Source organism: Miniopterus schreibersii, assembly GCF_964146895.1.
Source record: "Miniopterus schreibersii genome assembly, chromosome: 8".
NCBI lineage: Eukaryota > Metazoa > Chordata > Mammalia > Chiroptera > Miniopteridae > Miniopterus > Miniopterus schreibersii.
In genome coordinates this window covers 13,094,712-13,117,809 of record NC_138109.1, presented here as the reverse complement: position 1 = coordinate 13,117,809, position 23,098 = coordinate 13,094,712, and the positions used below count along the sequence as shown (strand labels likewise).

At 50.8% G+C, this 23,098-nt stretch overlaps 1 protein-coding gene across 2 annotated transcripts in view; it reads right to left on the bottom strand.

The window, feature by feature from the left end:
- The window catches only part of GRHL3 (grainyhead like transcription factor 3), a 34,654-nt gene that overhangs the window by 9,351 nt on the left and 2,205 nt on the right, over positions 1–23,098 (bottom strand). Inside the window, exons 2-14 of one of the 2 annotated variants that reach the window (XM_081146143.1) lie at positions 14,075–14,261; positions 11,325–11,386; positions 9,498–9,843; positions 9,175–9,248; positions 8,555–8,708; positions 8,222–8,333; positions 6,821–6,915; positions 4,770–4,928; positions 4,303–4,381; positions 4,044–4,180; positions 2,368–2,402; positions 1,146–1,234; positions 377–462 (exon numbers count right to left, since the gene is read on the bottom strand). In XM_081146143.1, the coding sequence (XP_081002269.1) occupies positions 377–462; positions 1,146–1,234; positions 2,368–2,402; positions 4,044–4,180; positions 4,303–4,381; positions 4,770–4,928; positions 6,821–6,915; positions 8,222–8,333; positions 8,555–8,708; positions 9,175–9,248; positions 9,498–9,843; positions 11,325–11,386; positions 14,075–14,261 (1,615 nt within the window). The remainder of the gene's footprint in view (positions 1–376; positions 463–1,145; positions 1,235–2,367; positions 2,403–4,043; positions 4,181–4,302; positions 4,382–4,769; positions 4,929–6,820; positions 6,916–8,221; positions 8,334–8,554; positions 8,709–9,174; positions 9,249–9,497; positions 9,844–11,324; positions 11,387–14,074; positions 14,262–23,098) is intronic. The other variant, XM_081146144.1, reaches the window with a different exon arrangement.

Sequence of the window (23,098 nt, the reverse complement as noted above, 5' to 3'; positions counted from 1 at the left end):
GTACAGGAATGAGGATCCTGGGACGGAAAAAAGTGTCTCTGGGGCCTGGCCTTTTTGGGTTTCATTCCCATTAAAATAGAAACAGGTTTACAAAGCCAACAAAAAGCTCTGGCCTGTCAGACAGCAGCCATCAGATTAAGGAGGATTTATGGTGTGTGCGACTCCCAGGGTGGAGCCAGGGTTCTGGCCGCAAGATAATATCACAGAGGCTTCCCCCCCACCCCGCCCGGCCCAGCGGGCCCTCCCAATGGGGTGACAGGTGGACAACCGCTGCTCTGAGGCTCCAGTACATTCCTTCCCAGAGCCTCCTGTGGGAAGTCAGGACTGTGTGGTGCAGAGTAAAGTATGTGCACAGGAGCACAAAGGGAGCTCTTACCGCGTTCCTCAGCCCCTTCAGGTCCGGGGTCTTCAACATGAGGGCGTCGAACACCTCCTCAGTCTCCCTCCGCACATACAACAGAACTGAGAAGCAAAGGGGGTGGCTTTCAGTGTTGTGAGGGGGATGAATGGGCTGTGGAGTACCTCGGGGGTAGGGGAATCTTAAAAAGGATTACTTCCTTTCTTAACATAAGATTGATTTTGGCAGAAAAAAACAACCCTTGCTGAGGGGCTGAACCCCCGGGCTCTGCAGGTCCCGGGCACCTGCTTAGACTGTGCTGATCTTGGTGGGTGTGAATCCCCCTCTCCCACCTGCCAGCTATGTGACCTGAAGAGGTTCTTCTAACATTACTGAGTCTCATTTTATCCAAATGGAAAATGGAGGTGGATCCACCCCCATTGCACAGAGTTGCTATGGGAATTCACCATATGACATTTGGCAACACCAACTGCAGGGCAAGGCTAATTCATGGTTGCAGGAACTTTGGATCTTTGCTGCTGGCTGGTGTCTCGCTGCTGGTCAACTACAGCCCCAGAGGCTCGGGCATGTCCTTCTCTCCCAGGAAATCACTGATTTAGAGTGCCCAAGTGAGAAAGCCAGCTATGGGAGCCCCACCTTACCCCTACCCCTCCCTCCACAACCTCTGCTGGGATGGGTGCTGCCCAGGCTCCTTGGGGCAGGATCAGTGATTGAGGCTTTGGGGAGCCCTCATGGGGTGCTGGGGCGAGGTGGGCTCAAACAACAAATGGGGTGGGTATGAGGCTACCTCTCTGCAGATCGTCTTCCTTGGCCTGTTTGGAGGGCAGAGGCTCAAACTCCTCAGCAAAGGGCAAGCAGGCACGCTTCAGAGGCAGCCTGTGGGAATGGCAGAGAAAGGCTCATCAGGAACCCAGGGGATCCCAGAGTCCAAAGGGCCCCACTGATCCTCCAGAGGCCTCAGAGGTGAAAGAGACCCCATGAGGGTAGGCACAAAAGCAGTGGAGCAGTGGTTAGAGTAGCAGGTTTTGGAGCTGGACTGCCTGGGTGACTAGGGGGGAGTCTCAGCCTCTCAGGGTTCCCATCTGTAAAATGGGATGACAATAAAGTAATAACAATATTTCATAAGGTTGTGAGGCTGGAGATGATGCACACTACTGTTGAACAGTGTGTGACCCACAGTAGGGCCTTAATAAATGTGGACTATTGTTTTATCATCATTATTATTTTCTGAAAGAGTCAGGTTGGATGTGAGTCAGTGGGAGGAGGAAGGGTTGTGGCATTTGGAGTAAGGTGGGATTTCCATCCTGCCTCTGTTACTTAACAGCTGTGTGACCTCAGGCAAGTCACTTCACTTCTCTGAGCCTCAGTTTCCCCTTCCATAAGCAGAGCGATAACCCCTGCTTGTCTGCCTCACTGGGGCTGCTGTGAGGGATATGTGACATAATTTGGTGTCTAAGCACCTTATAAAAAGTACCTCTTGTTTACAGGGAAAATATTTACTGATATTGACAAACGATCTTCTAAAGGGCTTCCCATTCACAAAGATTCCATTTATACTCCGTCCTCTCCTAGCAGCCTCATCCCCATAGGTCATTCTTCTCTTCTGACAGATTTCTAGGCTGAGGCTGAGGGATGTGAAGGGGTTGTGGCTGACAGAGGGCGGAGGCCCTAGATTGAAGGGCTGAGGGGAGGAGAGGCTCTGATCCCCCAAGTCCTCCAGCACAGCTTCCCTCCTCACTCTACAAATCTGCACCACCATCTCTGAGGCTTTTTCTTTCCCTTTTTACAAGCAGATGTCTCGCCAGAGATTCGCCAGCTTTTCACATAAAACAAACCCATAAAAACTCAGGCAGTTTCAGTGAGAAAGGAGCATGAATCTAGGAGCTTGGGGGTTGGGGACAGAGTCCCATGGCTGCTTCCTCTGGGCCCAGCCCTTGGCTTGGGGGGCAGGGAGAGCAGGGAAGGGAGGACAGGTAGGGAGGTAGGCCCTGGGCTGCTTGTCTCCGTACCTGTTGGAGCTGCCCTGTCCTGCCGAGGATACTGCCTGCAATAAAGAGAAAAGACATTTTCCATCACATGCAAGAAGATGAGAGGAGCCCCTGGCTGCTGGAGGATTCCTGGCAGCGACAGCTTTTGGCTGGGGAGAGAAGGGAGATGCAGTTTCAGTGCCTCTCCTGCCCATTCTGCTCAGATAACAACCCTTAAGTGAGAGATCTCGAGTTGAAAGGAAGCATCCCGCCCACGTGGGATGAGTCAGGGACTCAATGACACACAGGAGGTGCTAGAGAAGTGTTGGCAGGATCAGGGAGTCCCACCTGAGCCCCAGCACGCCCAGACTGTCCTGCAGCAGGTGACTAGGTGTGGGAGCCGAGGCAGAGGCGGTGAGGGAAAGAGCACTCCCTCTGCCCCTCCTGTGCGCCTGGCACTGCTATCTGGCGAAGTCATCGCCAGTCCTATTCGAGGAGACACTGAGGCCCAGAGAGGGCAGAGCGCCCCTGGGTGACATCCAGCAGGATGCAGTCCAGATTCGGACTCCTAACTCAGGTTCTCCACTCTTTCTGCTTCCCCGGCGTCTCCTTTTCAGGCCACATGTGCGGAGTGTTCCCTCCCTCTCCCTCCCCCCCCCCAAATTAGCTGTTAAACTGGCCGCAGGGGCCTTAATCATCTTCCTCCTTCACCTCTTGCTGGGGGAAAAGAGTGGATTAATGCAGCAGCCGGTGCTCTGGAGCAGCGAAGGGAAGGTGGCCGACACAGAAAGGGCTTTAAAGTGTGCCCAGGGTGACACCAGCACTGGCTGCTCTTCCAGCCCCGTGACCTATCTAAAGGCTGCTTTGAAGACACTCCCACCTAAACAGTGGTGAGCTACGGCCTCAAAGGAAGGAAGCCTTCCAAGTGTTTAATATGGAAGCGGACTAGCAGACAGGCTCTGGGGCCTTGATTCTGCCGCTAACTTGTTGTGGGACCTTGTCTGGAAAACAGGATGACCAGTCTCTGCCTCAAAGGATGGCTGTGATGGGGAAAGAGACAGCATGGCAAAGGGCCGGGCCCACGTGCCTGGGATGTCCCATGTGCCTGGGATGTCCCAGGGGCTCAGTAACTGGCTCAGGGCTTCAGCAGTGGTGAAGTCAATGGTATAGGGACCGTTTCTGGAGACAAGTTGCCTGGCCACTTCCTGTGTAATTTTGGGAGGTCTCTGTGTCTCAATTTCTACCCCACAAATCCGGAAGAATAGTATTACCACTTCACAGTTGTGTAGTGAGGGTCAGAGGTGGTGATGCATGGAAAGCACCAAGCCTGGTGCACGATGCGTGCTCACAGTGCCTCTGTGATGATTATTACCCACCTTGCTTGGAGGACGCTACAACTGAATCTGGGGCTCAGATATCAGAAACCCCCTGTGTGTGTGCCAACCACAAATATTCTGATGGCTATAGAGTCCATTTCCTTATTAACATTCTTCTCTTGAGTAGAAAAACTCACAGAAGTTATGTGACCATATATATACACATTTAAAACAATTTCCTGGGATTCAATGAAGGTATTTTCATTTTGATATAAAAAATATTAGGACCCATAAACATCTAAATGGGCCTGGATTGACTGAGTGGCAGGTTGCTCCCCACTGGTCTGTGCTAAGGCAGGCCCCACCCAGGGGCCAAGACCCTCTCTCAGCTCAAGGCCTCACCCCTCCAGGACGCTGTAGACCAGAGAAGTGCACGTTGGGGATGAACAGCACCGGTGGGGTCTCCAGGTCAGCCTCAGGCCTCAGGTAGGTGGTCTCATTGCCCCTGAAGCCGGACAGCAGGCAGCCCTTGATGCCTGCTGGGAAAAGAGAGGCATTGTGACCTGAGGTCCCTCCATCCATGCCCCTAACCTCTGCCCTCTACTCTCTTTTCCCCCTTCACCCCAACCTGGCCCAGTCCCCCCTGACTCTCCCCACTAACCGTTGTTGCTGGAGTCAGGGCATTTGACTTTCCTCCGGAACTGCTTCCGCTCATCGTCCCGCATCTTCCTCTCGGCCCCCTGTGAGGGAGAAGGGGAAGGGGGTCACCGAGTGTCTTGGGGGGGGGGATGGCTGCTTTGCGTCTTAAATATGGCCAGCCTTCTGATGCTGCTTTCTTCCCAGAGTGAGACCAGGAGATAGGAAAGTACAGAGAGGAGTGGGAGGGGGAGAGGAGAAATGGAGTCAGAGGGAGAGGAGGAAAGAAAGAGACATGGAGAGACATTTATAAAGATCTGGAAAGAGGTCTTCAGAAACAGAGGAGACAGGAATGCAGAGAGACAGAGGAAATATACAGAGAGACCAGGCCAGACAGATGACAAGCACAGATACAGAGAGAGACAGGCACACTCAGAGGGGCTCCCTTTCTCCCTCCCCAGGCCCAGCAGAGGGTCTGTCTGCCCTCGTCACCTTGTCACAGAAGATCTTGATCTGGCAGACAGCACGGTGCACCAGGCGCTCAGTGCCCAGGCCACAGTCATAGGTATCAATCTGCAGATTCAGGGGAACACCCTTTACCCCCTTCTGCGAGGAGAAGTCTGTGCTGAGGCAGTTGACACCAATGAACACCTGGGGACAGACAGGGGAGCTGAATAAACAGCCTGCCCAAGTCCCCAGCCCTGCTATCCCTCAATCCCCTTTATTGAGCCTACTGTGTACCTGGTGAGTGCCCTTAATCTCACACTGCCCTGAAGGCAAACATCACCTCTCTTCCCACGCCAAGCCCCCAGTTTCAGAAGACCACTGTCCTGCTGGGCCTGGGTCACAGAGTGAGACACTGCCCCTCAGCACCCCAGCCACCAGCTCCAGCCAACACCGAACCAGTCACCTCCATTTTACAGCTGAGGAAATAGAGGCTCTGAGTTGATGTTTCCACAGGCAGTGAGGGAGGGTGGCATAGCGGAATGAGCCTAGATGTGGGGCCACCCAGACCTGGGGTGGGAAGCTCGGCTCTGCTACCCATGTGACTTTGGACAAGTGCTTTAACCACATGGAGCTGTTTCCTTATCTGCAAATGGGGACAATTAACCCTATCTTGTGGGGCTCTGGGGCTGTGAGGATCACCCAGCGGCCTTGGCATGTAGTGATGCTGGACATGTGTAACTGTTGTCAGTGGACAGCAGGAGTCTCACCCCAGAGCCTATGCCCAACTGAGGGCAGCCTGGGCCAGTCTCAGCTGGGCAGTCCCTGGCAAGCTTACTCCTCCATGGAGTGCCAGGGCCAGACCCCACTCCAGGCTGGCTCCTGCTCTTGGGGACATTTCCCTTGAAAATGACCCTGACCTGAACAATGGGGGTGGGATGTGGTGCCTGAGCAGACCCCCTTCGTTCCCAGGCTGAGGGGGCCCTGGGCACATGCCAGACATACCTCCCCCTCAGCCAGCTCAGCCCTAATGCAGCCCCCACCCAGCTCACACCTGAGAAAGACCCAAGCCTGGGGGCTTAAGAGGCTGTGAGAAAATCCCAACCGAAACCCACCTCTCCCTTCCCACGAAACTCTTTCCCCACCTCCCTGAACTGGAGGCCCCAGCTCCTCCTCCTGCCCCTGGCGTCTTCTGTTTGAATAATAATAATCCCTTCTTTTGTGCCTCCCTTTGTGTTTTCAGAGCCCCTCACCTCCATTTTCTCTGGGATCCCTGGACAGGAAGGGAGACAGGGATTAGTTCCCAGTCTGTCCAAGGCCAGAAATACTCCTGCCATGGCCTGCTCTGATGGAGAGAGCCGAGGCCAGGGAGGGGAAAGGACACACAGGTCACCCAGCCCCTGACTCTCAGTCCAGTGCCCTTTCCATGATGCCAGCTCTCTAAACAAAAAACCAAGACACAGGCCCAGAAGCACACACAAGTTCAAGGCTGGCCTCAAGCATTAAATGGCTTAATTGCTGGTATGAAAAAAAATCACCAGAGGCTCCATTTCTCAGGCCTCCCTGATGGGCTTGGCACTGTGCCGGTCTCTTAGACATGCATGATCTCGTGGAATCTTCACCACAACCCCAGAAGGCAGATTATTGTTTCCTTTCTATGGGCTCAAGAAAGGAGGGAGCTGGGATTTCAGTCCTCATCTAGAGAACTACACAGCACTTCTCCTGCCACACTCTACAATGGCCTGAAAGTCAGGAAACCTGGTGTCATGGCAGCTTGCTATGTGACCTTGCACAAGGCTCAGTTTTCCTATCTGGTAAATGGGTGGACTGGGTTAATAACAACAGCCACTTATGTGCCAGGCTATTCTCTACCTTTTACTTATCCCCCATGATCCTCATGTCAGCCGAACAGCTGGTGCTATGATTACATCCCAGTTTTAAAGCCATAGCACTGGTCCAAGATCACAGAGCTGGGATATGGGCCCAGCCTTTCTGGCTTCAGAGCTTGGTCTTCATTGCTCTCTATCCTGCCTCCTCCATTGGTACCCTCATAGGAGCAGCTGCCACAAGCCCCATCCTAGCCATGCCCCAGCACTGACCTTGGCCTCCTCGTTGACATTCCACACGAAGGACAGTGCATTATAGGCCACCTCCTCAATGTGTTGCACGGTGTTGAAGTTCTCTTTGCAGTCAGCTGAAACCATAGGAGACCAGAAGGAGAGTCAGGAGGGAAGGGATTTGGGGACCATGGGGAGGAGGCATTTAGGAGCTGGACCCCATTCTTGACAGGGACTTGCATCCTCTCCTCCAAGAACCAGGCTTCAATCCAGAGAGGAAACTGGTTATTGTGCCCTGGATTATAGGTGGGGAAACTGAGGTCCAGCCTGGGTAGCAGATTTGCCTAGACCCCGGAGGGAATCCCTAACTTTGCCAAGTAGGCCAAGGCCTTCATTGTTTTGGGTGAAGGTTATACTTTCATTGAGACTGTGATTTAGGAGATTGCTCAGCTAAGGCAGTAGTAACAGCAGCAGTAGTAGTAATAGTGGTACTAATAGCAGTGGTACCAGTACTACAAATTCTGAACCACTGAACTATTACTATCGAACAAATGGTAGTATTACTACCATTTAGGAACACATACAATATGGCAAGGCCTTAGTTAATCCTCACGAATGACACTATGAATATTCAACTTACACATGAGGAAAATGAAGCTCCGAGAAGTTTAGTCACTTGCTCTGAGTCACACAACTAATAAAAGGCAAAGCAAGGAGCGGAGCTCAGCTTTGTCTGGCTCTTGAACCCAGGCTCCTAACCACTCTGTGCTCTAGCCTCTCAGATAAGAATCGTCCCTGTCTGTATCATGGTCTCCCGTATGCATTGCTCCAAGGCAGAGCAACACTGTGGGCAAGCAGGGCAGCTGGCCTTGTTCCATTTGACAGTTGAAGAAACTGAGGCTCAGGAAGGAGAGGTAACAGACCACACACCAGGAAGAGAGTGACAGAGCCAGAACCTGGAGACCTGAACATGGCCTGTTTCTCCCACCCATCTCAGGGCCTGGGATAGGGACAAGGTGGCACACACAGGGCCTACTCCTGCCCCCCACCTTCTGGCAAAGCCTGCATCCCAGCAGCCTGCACTGTTATCTTAGGCATCTGTGTCTCAGTCCTCTAAGGCCCCTGATGGAGAGAGCAGGCCTGCATCCCAGGGGCCTATTTATCTGACACAGCTGGGATCCCCAAAGCCCTGTTCATCCCAAAGCAACACAGAAAAGAGACCACTGCTTCCAGACAGCAGATGCAAATCCCTGCAAACTCCACAGATTTTGACTGGGAGACAGGACCAGGCAGGCAACCAGGGTCAGAACTAAGTCCTTCAGAGGTCAGAGGGGGCTGGGGAAAGGGACACAGCAAGAAAGGCCTGACTACGGGGTGTGTGTGGGTGGGAGAGAGAGTAAGGGGAGGGAGGGAGGCTAGGACGGGGCTTGGGCGGGCTCTCACCAACGTCGATGACCCGCTGCTTGGCAGTGGGCTGCCGGGAATGCCAGTGCTTCCAGAACCGCAGCTGCTCTACCGGGACCTTCTCATTGTCAAAGACAACCATCACCACACTCTGCAAGCACAATGGTTGCTGTGACGCCCAGCCTTGGGAAAGGCCCCCATGTGGGTTCCTTCCCTGAGCCTGGCTCCAGTGGCCCTGCCCTTTTGCCTCAGTTTCCCCCACTCCATTGCAACGGGCAGTTATCCAACTGAACCCTCTCCCTGGGCCCCTGGCAGGCAGGGCTGACCTGACCATTCCCTTCCCCTTCCCAAGCTGCTCCAGGGCCAACGCACCTTGACTTTGTTGGAGGACAAGGCAAGGCCTTTGCCTCCCGCTGGGGTCCGTAGGGTGATGGGGTAGAACTGGCCCTTGTTGAGGTAGGCCATGGGTGACTCGCCTGACTTGATGTGGATGGCTTTGGGGGAGCCCAGGGTATACTCAAAGTCACTGTGAGGAGGAGGGAGAGGATAGTGAGACTGGGCTCCCAGGCAAAAGCATCCCAGAGGCCAGTGGGACAGGAAGCCTGAGGTTCTGCTGCGGACTTGCTGTGTGTCCTTGGTAAATCACCTTACTTCCCTGAGTCTTGGTTTCCATAATTTTGGGGGTTCTATTTAATGGCTTTGTTGAGCCCCAGTCCTGCTGAATAATAAATACTGAAATCCAGAGAAACCTCTGAGGGGTGACAAGGCCACAGGGGACACTAGGGGCAACAGAGCCCTGGTTTTCTAACAGGGTGCTGAGATCTGAGCCCAGGAAAGGGAGGTAGAAGCCATTCTCTTTATGCCTTTTCTATCGTATAGCTTCACTCTCCAATCTTCATTCATTGATTTGCCTGCTTGGAACAGTGTGAGGCTCTGTCTTCAGCCCCCTGCCCACTGCCCAGGTGGCCAAGGGTTCACAGGGACTGAGTTACCTCTTGGGGCTGGGATAGTCTTCTGGACACGGGGGTTCCGGGGACGTTTTCAGGATATCTGGGAAGAGCAGCGACTGCAGAGAAACACAGTCAAAGGGAATAGATGAGCATGTTTGGGCTGTTGGGGCCTCAGCCAAGGCTGCTGCATGCAGCTGTGCAGGTGTGCGGCGCACAGCCGGAACAACAGGACACAGCAACCCTGCCTCAGCTCCAGGACCCTCGCCAAAGGACTCCAGAGCTCTGACTTCCCCACCATCTCTTCGCCTTCTGCACGTGTGCATGTTTCCGGAGAGACACTGAGGGGCAGAGGGGTGGGCCCTCACCTCCTGCGGGTCATCCTTGAAGGTACTGTCTGGCTGCCAGCGCTGTGTGGGCGGTACCCCATGGATGCTGTCAAACAGGGAGTTGAGGGAGCCGTTATCGTATACATCACTGGTGGGCAGCAGGTAGCTGTCCACAGAGCCAGCTTCCAGCTTGCTGGGGCCGGCAGGGAGGGGAGCTGCCTTGCTGGGGGAGGGCATGGCCACCTCCAAGCTCATCAGGTTATTCTTCTTGAGCACATCTGGGTACTCTGGGCTTCCAGACACGTTCTCTGTCAGGAATTTCATGAGGTGCGTGGGACTTTCAAGGGGGGTGAGGTCCATCTCATAGTCCATGCCATGGTAGTATCTGGGGAAAGAGAGGAGGCAGAGTGAGTGCACCTCTTCTTTCTGAGGGGGCAGGGGGTCCACAGTGGGATTGGAGGGTGACCCTCACACTGGCACAATGACCTTCTTTAGTCCGATGTAATGTTTAGGTCCTTGCATGAAAAAAGACATGGAGGAGGCCAATTTGTCATAGGGATGAGCAGGGAGGAGGGGGTCAAAAATGGAACCAAGTACAGGCTCAGGGCTGCTTTATCCATTACAGTGCTTGGTGATTTTAAAAGCTGAAAGTTCATTTATTTCTTAGCCAGGGTTAAATGTCCCCACTTTGAAACAGCCACTGTGTCATCCCTGGGTGTGTGCGGGAGTACGCATCTGTGAGTACAGTTAATGTGTGCTGAGGAAAAGGTCTGGAAGGATAGATCCCAAACTTTAAGGGAGGCAGAGAAGCAGGATGACAGGAAACTTTTACTTTTTACATTTCTATAGAGTTGGAATATTTTACAACAAGCAAGTATCACTTTTATTATCAGGAAAGCTAACAACACTTATAAAAGTTCATTTTGAGAAAAGTCCCCATGCACCAAAGCCCACTGTTCCTAGCAGTGGAGGGGCACTGTGCCAGCTGCTGGAGCCTCCGCAGTTTGGATTTTTTTGAAGGCAGAGAGGAACCTGGGTTTCCCACCAGAGGACCAGCAGGGAGCTTCCAGTGCCTACCTGGCCATACCCACAGAACATCCATGCCCTGAGGCCCTAATGCCAGGCAGAGGCCCAAGAGAGCCAGGGGAAAGAAGTACAAGAGCCGGGGTCCCCTCCCCAAGAGGCTGCCTGGCAGAAGGTTTTGGGAAAAGCTGCCTTCAGGGCTTTTCCACTGCTATGGCTTTGAAGTTTGTTTTCAGTAAACTCCAGCCCACAAGCCCTGCAGGCATCTGTGTGTGTGTGTGTGTGTGTGTGTGTGTGTGTGTGTGTGTGTGTGTGAAATAGGGCCTCTTGATTTTTGTCAGCCCTAGTCTATCTTGCCTTCACAGGTCCCCTTTTCCTTAAAAAAGATTTTAAAATAACTTTTACAATTGCAGTGGTATAAAAATAAATATAACCCAGGTTGGATTATATATTTTTTCCTTTTGATTTTAAAAGGCATTAAATACTTTTGTGGGTGCCCGGCTGGGTGGTTCAGTTGGTTGGAGCGTCGTCCTGTGCACCGAAAAGGTTGCAGGTCTGATTTCCGGTCAGGATACATACCTGGGTTGCAGGTTCGATCCCTGGTTGGGGCAGGGACAGGAGGCAACTGATCCATGTTTCTCTCACATTGATGTTTCTCTCTCTCTCTCTCTCTCTCTCTCTCTCCCTTCAATAAATCAATAAACATATCCTCGGATGAGGATTGAAAAATAAATAAATACTTTTGTGGGCCCCTAAGCACTGTGCTGTCTGCGCCCAGTGTCTAAGATGGAGTGAAGGTGGGAAGGGCAGAGTGGCAGAGATGGTGGTATGAGTGAGCCTCACCTCTTTCCTTGGTCGTTGCGGCCCCCGGTGCCGGAGGACAGTATCCGCTTCTCCTTGGGACCCTGAGAGGAGAGGAAGGAAGGATTATGCCTGGCTCTTGGGTAAGATCTTGCTGTTAGGAACCTCAGTCTGTTCCTGCGCACTTGGTCAGGTAGGGCAGCAACCTTGGTCCCTGGGAGAAAGTCGCCAGGACTCTGACTTGGCAGGAGCCCTAGCCATCACTTAGTTTGAGCCCCAAGTTGGAGTGGGGGAAGTGCCCCATGTTGGAGTGGGAGACGCACCCCAAGGTTAGCAGTTAGAAATCTTGGAATGTGGGGGTCAGGCAGGCTTGGCTCAAGTCCTAGCTTTATCACTTTGACATGCTTTGTGTTTTGGATAAACAACTGCATCTTCCTGAGACTCAGTTTCTTCATATGTCAAATGGGTGTTATAACACCTACATGGACTTTGAATCCAGATTTCTTGGGTTTGATTCCTAGACCTGCTACATACTGGCTGTGTGACCTTGGGAAAGTCCCTTAACCTCTTTGTAGCTGACTGTCATCTGTAAAACAGGGATAATAACAGTAATACCAGCCTCAGGGATTGATGAGAGTGCTTAGACCAGCACCTAGCACACGGAGAGTACTACATAAATGTTACCTTTCATGATTCTAATTATAATATTGTTGTATCTTAGAGCATCCAGGTCACTTCTCCCTAAGGCTAATAAAGCCAGAACCAGGTCTGCAACCCAGTCTAGTTACTCCAACACCTGGCCCTTAATCACACTCCATGGAGAGCATGAGGGAAGGCGCCTGGCATAGTGCCTGGCAACCAGGAAGAAACGGTAAGTGGCAGCCTTTAGGACTATGTTGCCCAAAGCCACATTGCAGAACCAGATCTCAGACTCCCAACTTGGTGCTCTTTCCACACTGTTAGACTATCCATAGGACTGCTCTGCATCCACAGTGCTCTGGGATGCAATGGCAGGGGTGGTTATATCTCACCAGGACACTATATTTCAATAAACCACTCCACATGTCACCTTCAGAGTCTGTACCCCCATTCTGGCCCTGGGAATGGCCTATCACCCATGGGAGGTGGTGCTGGATTTTATTTTATGGTTTAACCTTAAGCTGTAAATACCAGACTGATGTTTAAACCCAGACGTAGAATTCCGTCTCCTATCATGTCTCCAGCTGAGGCGACCAATTCAAATTTCTTTTCCATCAGCCTGGGCTAGATGCTATCAGGATGCTATTGGTCGGCTGGGGACAAGGTAAGGTGCAGGATGAGAACCAAAGCCAGAGAGATCATTTGGGGCCTTCTCATATCTGGGACCATTTCTCCCCTTGGCATCTAAAGTTACAATTTGCCTTACTTCTTGTGGGAGGGTAGATAAAATACTGCTTGGGTCAGCGAATTTGAGGACTTAATTATAAGATGGCTTTAAATCTTTAAATTCAGAGCCAGTTATCTCAACAACTAGCTATTCATATCCCCCATCCTCAAATTTGGGAAAGTCTCTTGGAGCAATTGCCCAGCTCAGGGATAGCAAGAAAGTTTGCTGTCATGTGACAACTCAGAAAACTGGATAGGGGTTGCCTGGGTTTAAAAAGATTCTGTGGTGGGGGTTGGAACAGATGTCGAGTGGAGGGGATCGATGGGGGGGAAAAGGAGACATCTGTAATACTTTCAACAATAAAGATAAATTTTTAAAAATAATTTTAAAAAAACTTGGAAAAGCTGCAAAGTATAAAAACAAACAAACAAACAAATAAATAAAAAGATTCTGTGGCTTCATGTACCTCAGTGGGAATGCAGGCTGCAGTCCTCTAGCAATGTCTGGAACTGGTGGTGGACAGGGTGGGGGTGATGTCATATGTGTTATATATTTGTGATTGCTAGCTGGTTCGAGCCCACTTATCAGAACTGGGAGGGCCCAATTCTTGTTCTCAGTAACTGACACTTTCCCAGAGTCAAGGCCGAGGCCCTGGAAACTATCAGAGATTGGTAATAAAAGATAGTCTGTCAGAAGGTATTGCAGTGCATATAATGGCAGCAAGGGTATGAGGACAGTAAGGCAGGAGAGGCAGAGGTGATGTGGCAGGATTGCTTCCAAGAGAAGGTGGGCCTTGGGAGGGGCCCTGAAGGAAGGGAATGGGTTCAAGAGCAGAAGGCATGTTTTTGGCAGTGGGATTCAAATAGGCAGGTGGGGCTGACAGGGCAACTGGGATGAACTAAGGGACAAGGGCAGGCAGAAAGAAGATGGCAGGTTGGGGGTGTTGCTGTGACAGAGTGTGGCTGAGGCACTGATCCATTCCATCAGTATGTACTGAGAACTGTGTGGCAGGCAGTATGTGGAGCTGGGGATTCAGTAATGATCACAACATAGTTCCTGACCTCCAGGACCTTCATGGGGCAGATGAAGAAATAATTGCACAAATAGCAAGTTCCTAAACACAGAGTCATGGATGATGACTGTAGTTGCTGAAGGTGTCCAGAGAAGGCTCAGAATGGGAGACCCAAGAAAGCCTACCCCCATTTCATGAATGAATGAGAGGGCATTGAGGCTGAGACCTGAAGTTGAGAGCAGGGTTTAGCCACAGGAAAAGGGAGGGTGCCAGGCATAGGGAGCAGCATGTGCAAAGGCCGAGGGTGAGAAAGAACATGGTGATGGTTTCGGGTGTCACAGGCCATGGAGCCGTAGGCCTGAAAGTGAGAGTGCACGTCCCTTCAGAGCAGGGCATGCCCGGGGGCTGACGCACCATGTAGTAGTCATAGAGGAAGCTCAGGGCTGCCACGCCATCGTCATCCCCGTTGACCCTCATCATGGCTTTTGTGGCGGCCGTCAAGGGGTTTTCCAGGTAGGTCTTCCAGGCCTCGTCCTCATTAGTGTAGGGGAACTTCTGGAAGTTGACAGGGTCATTCTTTAGGAGCCTCACAGACCTGAAACTGGAAGGCAAGTAAGGAGGGTCAAATTAGGCTGTCCCATAAGAAGGTGCATGAATGCCAGCCTCAGGCCAAAGCCCAAGAATTCAGGGAGTAACCAGCCTTGAAAACACGAAACTCCTTCTACCACTTTAGGCAGTTTGGGGGCAGTAGAATGCACCTGAATTCTGGAGCTAGATGTTTTGGGCCAATACCAAGCTGGAGTAGGATGATGCTGTAATACAGAATAGTGGTCTTGAACTTCAGTCACATCAGAATAACCTGGAAGGCTTGTTAAAATACGGATTTCTGGGCCCTACACTTAGAGTTTCTGATTCAGTAGGTCTGGAGTGGCTGAGAACTTGCTTTTCTAACAAGTTCCCTGGTATTGCTGATGCGTGTAGTCTGGGAGCCATACTTTGAGAATCGCTGTTATAGAACGTGCTCTTATTTGTGAGCAAAGGCATCGAGGTGGGAAAGTTCTGTTTGTGTTTATTTTAGAGCAAAGAGTATGTAAAGGACAGTGGTAAGTGAGAAGATGGGGACAGCCAGGCCAGGAAAATGGGCCCCAGAGATGAAGTGGCCACTGACTGTTCTCCTGGTCTCCAGTGCTCCCCTTTCTAGTGAGCCTGGTAGACTCACTCATGTTAGGGACGTGGGAGCAACATCAGCCGCTATTTACTGAATGCTCTCCATTCATTAACTCTGTTCCTTACAAGAACACTTCAAGGTAAGGACCATTTGCTTTATTTTATAGATGAAGAAAACAGAGACTTGGAGAAGATAAGAAAATGCCCAAGATCACTCTGCTAGTCCATGACACAGCCTGGATTTAATCCCAGGCTTGTCTAGTACAGAAGCCACATACTTTCCACTAAGCCACACCGCTTTACCATAATATGAGAGGGCAGTTCTTACCACAGCAGAAAAACGCTTTAGTGGTGGGATTTCAGGCACTGTGGCAGACTGGGAGGTGGGCAAATCCTGTCACAGGAAGTACCTTCCTGTTGCCCTGCAGCTCAGGCCTACATTCTCAGACACAGAGTGGGAGCAGCAGCCAGGCTCCACCCAGGCAGGCCGTGGGCAGCAGCTCTCCCACGGGCTTCATCCAGGGGACGTCTCCCATCCCACTGGGCCCCAGGGTGCGGGCCCTTGGGCTTTGAGAGGCAGGGAGGGAGAGGCAGCTGTCACACAAAAAAGAGAAATGACAGAAACCTGCCTGCTCTAGGGGTGTGGAGAAGGAGGCACACCCCGAGTTTCTGCTGCTATAAATCAAGGGCCTCAAGATGGAGAGGTGAGAAGAGGCCCCTCCTAGCTGCCTCCTGGGCCTGGGTTTAGAGGAACTTACAGAGCAAACCCAGGGTGGCTGCCACCATCCCTCCGAGCCCCAGGCTAAAGGGAGCACCCAAACCAAAGGGGCATGGGGAAACAGTGAAAGGCCTTGTCGACCCCACCCTCTTGGTCAGTTGGGACCCGCAGTGCTAAGCATTGCTCTTTGTTTGTAAAATGAGTCTAATAAAAGCACCTACCCTGTAGAGTTATGAGGATTGAGAGCACCGCCACATGAAAAATGCTTAGAACTGTTTCTGGCACATAACAAGTGCTTAATACATTTGAGCCATTACTGTGCTCTGGGCCCAGCTTGGAGCTAGACATCAAGGTGCTGAAAAGTGCTACAAGACATGACCACCCTGCAAGTCAGTGGCAGATCTGGGCCTAGATCCCCAATTTGCTGACTCCAGTAGAATGATTATTATCAGCTTTGATGAGCTACTGGTTATCTTATCGTATTTAAAAGTTAAATTTTAAAGACAATGATAAAGTCACATCAGAAACAAAAGAACAGACAATGTTTATTGTTTGCTTGGGAGGCTTTACTGGCCTATAGGAGTCTCCTGTATACCCTGTCGTGATCCCAGAGTCTGATTCCTTGATACACAGCAGCTGCCATGCCTTAAGCATTTACCACATGCAGACATGGTGTCAACTGTTTTTCTGTGTCATCTCTTCCACACTGCACAATAGTCCTGAGAGATAGCTATTAGGGACACGGAGACCCAAACAGGTGATATTATCTGCTCAGGGTCACTCAGCTAGTAAGTGGTGGAGGCTAAATTGAACCTGGATCTGTTGGATTTTAAGATGCAGCTCTTAACCCCAAACGTCTTTCTAGATGCCTTTCCTATTGTGGAAATTCCCCTCCTCTGAATACACTGAACCAATCCTCTACTGCATAAAAGGGATTTCCCAACCATATAGGGCTGGAGGGACTAAGTGAGAAAGCGAGAGTTACTGGCCAGAAGCTGAAGCTGAAGTGTCCTGGCCCCAGTGCCTGCTCATGCCACCAATCAACTTTATGTTCAAAGACTAATCACTGACTTCTAGAAAGTCTTGGCTATGGATAAGGTTAACATTGCCTTATGTGCCAAATCCTGAAATCCAAGAACTTGTTCTCTTAAAAGTTGGAATTAAGGGTTGAGGGCCCAGTGGGTAAGAGCCATGAAAAGGGTTCTAAGGAGTGAGACCTACTCATGGGTGACAGAGCCAGAACAAAGAGGGGAAACCAGATAACTCCCATTCTATGCGGCTTCCACAAATTCTCTGTTGGTGTCCCTGTCCAAGGCAGAACTCCTCAGCTATCAGAAGGTAAAAAGGGAATGAGGTAGAGGGGATGGGGAGAGGACTTGGCCCTGGGCAACCTTCTTGACATCAGATCTCTAGCAGGGCACAGCACCATGGGAGGAAGTGGGACTAGAGTCATAGCCTGACAGACCCAGGTAACTGTGTGTCCTCGGGTAAGGCACTCAGCCCCTCTGTGAGCCATTTTTCCATCTGTTAAATGGGTCTATAGAGTGTCTTCTGTGGGCCAGTCAGGGACTCTTCTAGGCACTGGGGAAGCAGCCAAGAACAAGACAGATAAGGCTCTGCTCCCACGAAACTTACAGTCTAATTGGGAAGACAGACCATAACAAGTAGGTAAGTAAGTTAATTTTAGTCAGTGATAAGTGCTGTGAAGAAAATTAGCACACAGTCATATGATGGAGTCACCAGGACTGGCTACTTTAGAGTGGGGCTAATCTCAGGGGTTGTTAGGAGAATTAAGTGCATTAACGTAAGAAATGTGCTTAGCCTAGAGCCTGCCCGAGAATAATCGCTCAGTAAATAATAGCTATCGTCACCACCATCATCATCTCAGAACCCCCAAATGAGAGTAAAGGGGAGACTCTGCCTGAGGTTCTTAAATTAACATCTTCCCCAAGCCTCCTGTGAACCAGGTTGTGTGTGAAAAACAAAAGAGACATGTAATAACCCCTTGCCTTGACTTTCACATTCATTATCTTGTGGAGCCTCTCAACATGCATGATGTATTATTATCTCTATTTTATAGACCAGGAAATAGACAACAGGTGACCTGTTCCAGGGTACTGGCCAATGAGTTATAAGGCCAAACCTCCTGGGTCCTGGCCTGGGAAATAACTCCATGACTAGACACTTTTCCATCAAACCACTAGTTTCCAAGAACGGATGTAGAAGAGAGGAAAAAAATAATAATTCTGGTAGGCATCCATTAATCTAACCACCCATCCCTCACTTTTAACAAACAGTTATCAAGTTACTACTATGTGCCAGGTCTTGTCCTAGGTGAACAAGACAATAAGGCCATTCCTGCAGTCACAGATATTGCATTTTAGTGGCAACATGACAGACATGACCACAAAAACAAACAACTAATATCAGATAGGTGAAGAAAGCTATGAAGAAAAAGTAACAGGAGGACTTCTGACTCCCTGAACTCTGGGGAGTGACTGGATATTGGTTGAGAAAATGGCAAGAGGGGCCCGGCCAGGCATGGCTCAGCGGTTGAGCATCAACCTAGGATCCAGGCGATCAGGGTTCGATTCCCGGTCAGGGCACATGCCCGGGTTGTGGGCTCGATCAATGACTCTCTCATCACTGATGTTTCTATCTCTCTCTCTCCCTCTCCTTTCCTTTCTTTGAAATCAATAAAGATATATTTAAAAAAAAAAAGAAAAAGAAAAAATGGCTAGAGGGGAAGAGGGAGCATGGAGGTGAGTGGGGAGGACTTTGGATCTTCCAGATGAGAGGAAAGGCAAGATCAAAGGCATAGGCCTGGACAGCTCCCAGAGCTTATTCGCCTATTATGTGTCAGGTGTGAGCCAGGTCCTTTGCATATGTTGCCTTGTTTCAAGGCAGGCCAGCCCACTGAGGAGGAAACCCAAGTCTGAGATTTGATAATCCCTCACATTTGCATAGTATGTTATATTTTTCAATGTGTTTCTCATACATCTGTCATCACCTCTGATCCTGCAATGCCCCTGTAAGGTAGGGAGGGAAGGTATGACTACCTCCATTTGATAGTAGGAAAGACTGAGCCACACAGAGGCCACTGGCTTGCCTAAGGTCACCCAGCTGGTATCTCATGGCATCAAGCCTAGAACAGAGGTCTCTGGCTTCCAGCCCGAGAACCTTCACAGGCTGCTTCCTCAGATTGTCCCTGGTCTGGCTTCTCTTCCAAGAGAGGATTGAATACAAAATCAAGAGAGAGGAGCGTGGCCATCTACCGGATAGGCCTCACTTCCTGAGGCCTCCTAGCTTCAGCTTGTGAAAATGTGCAAACTGCCCAAGCAGGGGCTCTAATGTGGATGCAGCCTCTTTCCCCCCCAAAGTTCATTCCGGACCCACAGCACTGGAGGCGTGTGGTCCATGTCCAGTCCTACTCTTAGTCTCAGACTCCAACATGCATCAATCTAAGCACCAAAGGTCACCTACATGGTGAAGTGGGGTTTCATCCCAACAAGTCCCTTTGGATTCTAAATGCCCACTGCTTTCTGGCTGAGTCGCTTAAAACTCCCAGTAAGACTAAGTAAATGTCTCAGCCATTAGTTGAGGCCTTTTGGTTTCATTTCCTTTTGTTAGAATCCTAGCAATTTAGGGAACCGAGAGACCTTAGAAATCTCATCTCAGAGAGAAGGTGTGACTTGCCTAAGGATATAACAGGATTGGTTCTCAAGTCTCTTAGCTTCCTATCCAAGTACTTAGTTCAATCACTGCTGTATCTCAAAGCCATCTCAATGATTCAGAGATGGAAAAGGAAAGACTCTTACTCAATTTTGCAGGAGGAGGAAGAAAACTCACCACCAAGGGGGTGGCCTCAAGCCCCACCCAAGGAGGTCCAGCAAGTTGGACCCCACCGCCCTCCAACCTGAGGAGGAAGAGTTCCAGGGGTCACCTGAGCTGGGTGTTGACACACAGATACACCCAATGACTTGCCAAACCCTGTTGTGAGCCACCCAGTCTCATCAGCAGTGATCAATCACACTCACTAATTACCCACAGGGAGGCCCTGGCACAACTGCTCAAAGAGGAATCATTTTTCAGTCAGCCCCATGCAAGGTGTTCCCTGAGCATGACAGGAGTGCTCCAGGGTTCTCTGGCCCATCTGGTTTCTGGGTGCACAGGTTGTGAAATGTGCCTTGTTACATGCTAGGGGCTCATGTGGGGTCTTCAGTGAGGAAATGGCGAAGCATAGAGCATGGCTGTGCAGTGATTCCAGTTTGAATGAGATGGTATCAATTCATGGTTATGGGGGGCAGCCCAGAGCTACACAGCCCCAGGTTCCCACTTTGCTATTACTAGCTGTGTGACTATGCAACTTGATCTCTCTGTGCCTCAGTTGTTGTTTTTTACCTGTAAAATGGGGAAAGATGAGAGTACTAACCTCATAGAATTATTATGATAGCTACTGTTCATTGAGGGTTTACCAAGTGCCAGGTGCTGGCTCAACAATTTCTAGTCATTGTTTTATTTAATCTTTACAACAACTCTGTGAGGTATCACTTGGAAAATGCAATGAGATAATGCAGGTAATCAGCATAGTGCCAGCACATAATAATGTGAACTATTATTATTATTACGAATACTTTGTGGGGTAGCCCCCAGCATATTGCATGGCAACTCGCTGCCTCACTTTCTCCCACCTATAAATGGGATCATCTCTTCCTAGTGGCAGGAGACCTGATGCTTGGAGATTCCTAGATAAGAGGGGCAAGCACTGCCAGCTTCATCATCTGGATCCAGGTGGGCAAGTTGACGGCGGTCAGGCTCCAGTCAACGCTTCTAGTTGCATGTAGATTAATTATGTGCCATTTTCTAATTATACAAGAAACTCATTTTCCTTTTGAAAAATTCTTTCTATGGGAATTTTTCTTTTGTGCTCTATTTTCCTCTTGGTTTTCTGTCCAATTTTCCTATTTTTTTCTCTATTGTTCAGTAAAGTTGTGAAAGACGTTGAAATCTACCTCTAAACCCAGGATGCCACATCCTTTCACTCATTCACTCACTGATTCATTTCAAAACATTCACTGAGGGTTACTCTGTAACAGGCCCTGTGCTAGGAACTGGAACACAAAGGTAAATGCCACACTGTCTCTGCCCTCAAAAGTTCCCAATTCTTGCTGACCTCCTACGAAGGCCCAGTGAACTAACCCCGAATATTGGGGAGACAATTTCCCTTCAGAACGTTCACTAGATTATTTGCTCTGACCCTTTGAGGAGGCAAAAGGAATAGAGAGAGGGAGGCAGCCAGCTAAGATTATTTGCTCCATTTTACAAATGGAAAAGCTGAATTTCAGAGAGGGAAGGGAAGACAAGGGAAGGAAAAGGAACATTATTTAACAGTGTCAGGCCCTGTGCCTTTTCATCATCATACATGCCCATGGGAGGTGGGTGCTATTACTGTCATTTTACAAATGCAGAAACTGACACTTCAAGAGGTTAAGGAGTTCATCCAAAAGTCACCCAGTCTATAAGTGGCAGAGCTGGGCTCAAACCCAGTAGCCAAGTTCTCAGCCTGCTGACTCAGCAACTACACTGCAGGTCAGCAGTGGATCTGGGAACCTCCTAACTCCCAATTCTCTGCCAGGTCTTCTAGACTAATGGTTCTTAAACTTGAACATGCATCAGAATCACCTGGAGGGCCAGTTAAAACACATATTGCTGAGTCTTACACCCAGAGTTTCTGATTCAGTTGGTCTAGGGTGGAGCTGAGAATTTGCATTTCTAACAAGTTCCCAGGTGATGATGATGATGGTCCAGGGACCACACTTTGAGAATACTGTTTTTAGGTGAACCAGTCATTTTCTCTTTTAAAAATTACTCCCTCTCCTCCCCCTTCTCATTTCAAAAGTAACACAGGTTTGTAAAACACAATGTATAAAATGTGGAACAGAAAAACTGGAGGTAGACACTAGAATTCACCTGTATTCCTCCACTCAGAGATAACCACTGCTAACAGTCTGGCATATCTTCTCTTTTTTCCAACTCCTGTGCCGATAGGAAGCAGGGTGGTATATTGGTGTGGAGCATCCTTATGGCCCCTGAGTTAAGATCCCAGCTGTTCCTAAAATCCTGGGCAAGCTTGAGGCAAGCCTAAATCCCCTTCTTTGCAAAATTGCGTTTATACTCCCCATCCCTCGGCTTGTTGGCGTGGTTAAAGGAGATAATGTATTTATCAGGCGCTGGACACTGTCTGCTGTGGAGTTCACGCTCAATAAATGGTCGACTGTTATTTTTGTTTTAACCAAGGTAGAGCTCCGAGTATGCTAATTGCGCTTCAGCCCTGCGGCCCTTCCTCCCCCTCCTTTTCCTGTGTGGGCCCTGAAGACCCTCTGGGCACAAGGCACCGGCCCCGGGCCCTCACTGGGTGAGAACGATCCTCCGGCAGCAGAAGCCTCCGGAGTGTCCCCGCGCGCCGGGGTCGCCAGCGCCGTTAGGGTTGTCCCAGCCTCTCCGCCCGTCCGCCTGTTTTACAGCCCGAGCTTAATGAGGGCTTTTAACTTTTCATTCACCACCAGCGTAACTCCGACTTTTAATAACACACCTTGTGCACGACAAAAATTTGCTCCTGGCAATCACGGTTTCGACCACAAAACCACAGCGGGGAGGCGTTCCTGGTTAACTCTTTCAGCGCTCCAGGCAGTCTGGAGCCCGGCGCTCCTGGAAATCTGATGGAGTCTCGCCCGAGGGAGGCCCGCGGTCGCTGACGGGCCGGTCCCGGCCCCCCTCCCACCCGCAGTTGCGTCTCTCCGAGGCTCTGGGGAAGGAGAAGACTCCAGGTGGCCGGGTGGTGGTGGTGGTGGGGGGGGCAGACAGGGGACCGACCCGGGGATCTTGTAGAGGCGAATTCTGGTGGGCCTCGCTCACGTCCCTCTCCATCCGGTGGACCTACTATGTGCTCATCACTGAATCTCGTAACTCTCGCTTCCTCGAGGGGCAGGATGAGAGGCGCGGACACATTACACACAAGACTCCCTAGGGTCCGGGAGGGCCCCGTGACGCCCCGGCTAAGGCCCCAGCTAAGGCGGTCGCTCAAGTAGCCCCAACAGGCCGGCAGCGCGCACGCGCCCACCCTTTTCCCCTCGAAAGGAAGACTTCCGGCGGCGACTTCCGGCGGCAACTTCCGGTGCTCCCTCTACCCCAAGATCCCTTGCGACGCGCTCTCGCCTCGGGGCTGCGGAAGGCCCCAGCTGGAGGCAATGGCTGGGCTGCAGGCAGTGGTTTGTGCTGGCGGAGGGCTGGAGGCTGGCGGACACTGGGCTTCCCAGCGGGCTGGGCCCGGCCACATGAAAGGCCCCTGCGCTCCACCCGCCAGCTGCCTGGAGCGGAGTTCTCACTACACCGCCCTGGCCTCCATGCTCCTCAAGACTTGGCCTTGGACGTGGGCCTCCCATTGGAGGCCTAGTAATCGGCTCGCGTTTATGGAGCTCCTACTACGGGCCGAGTGGCCCACACATGGGAGCTCATTGTTCCCCTGCCAGGTAGGTGTCTATAGTCCCTATCGG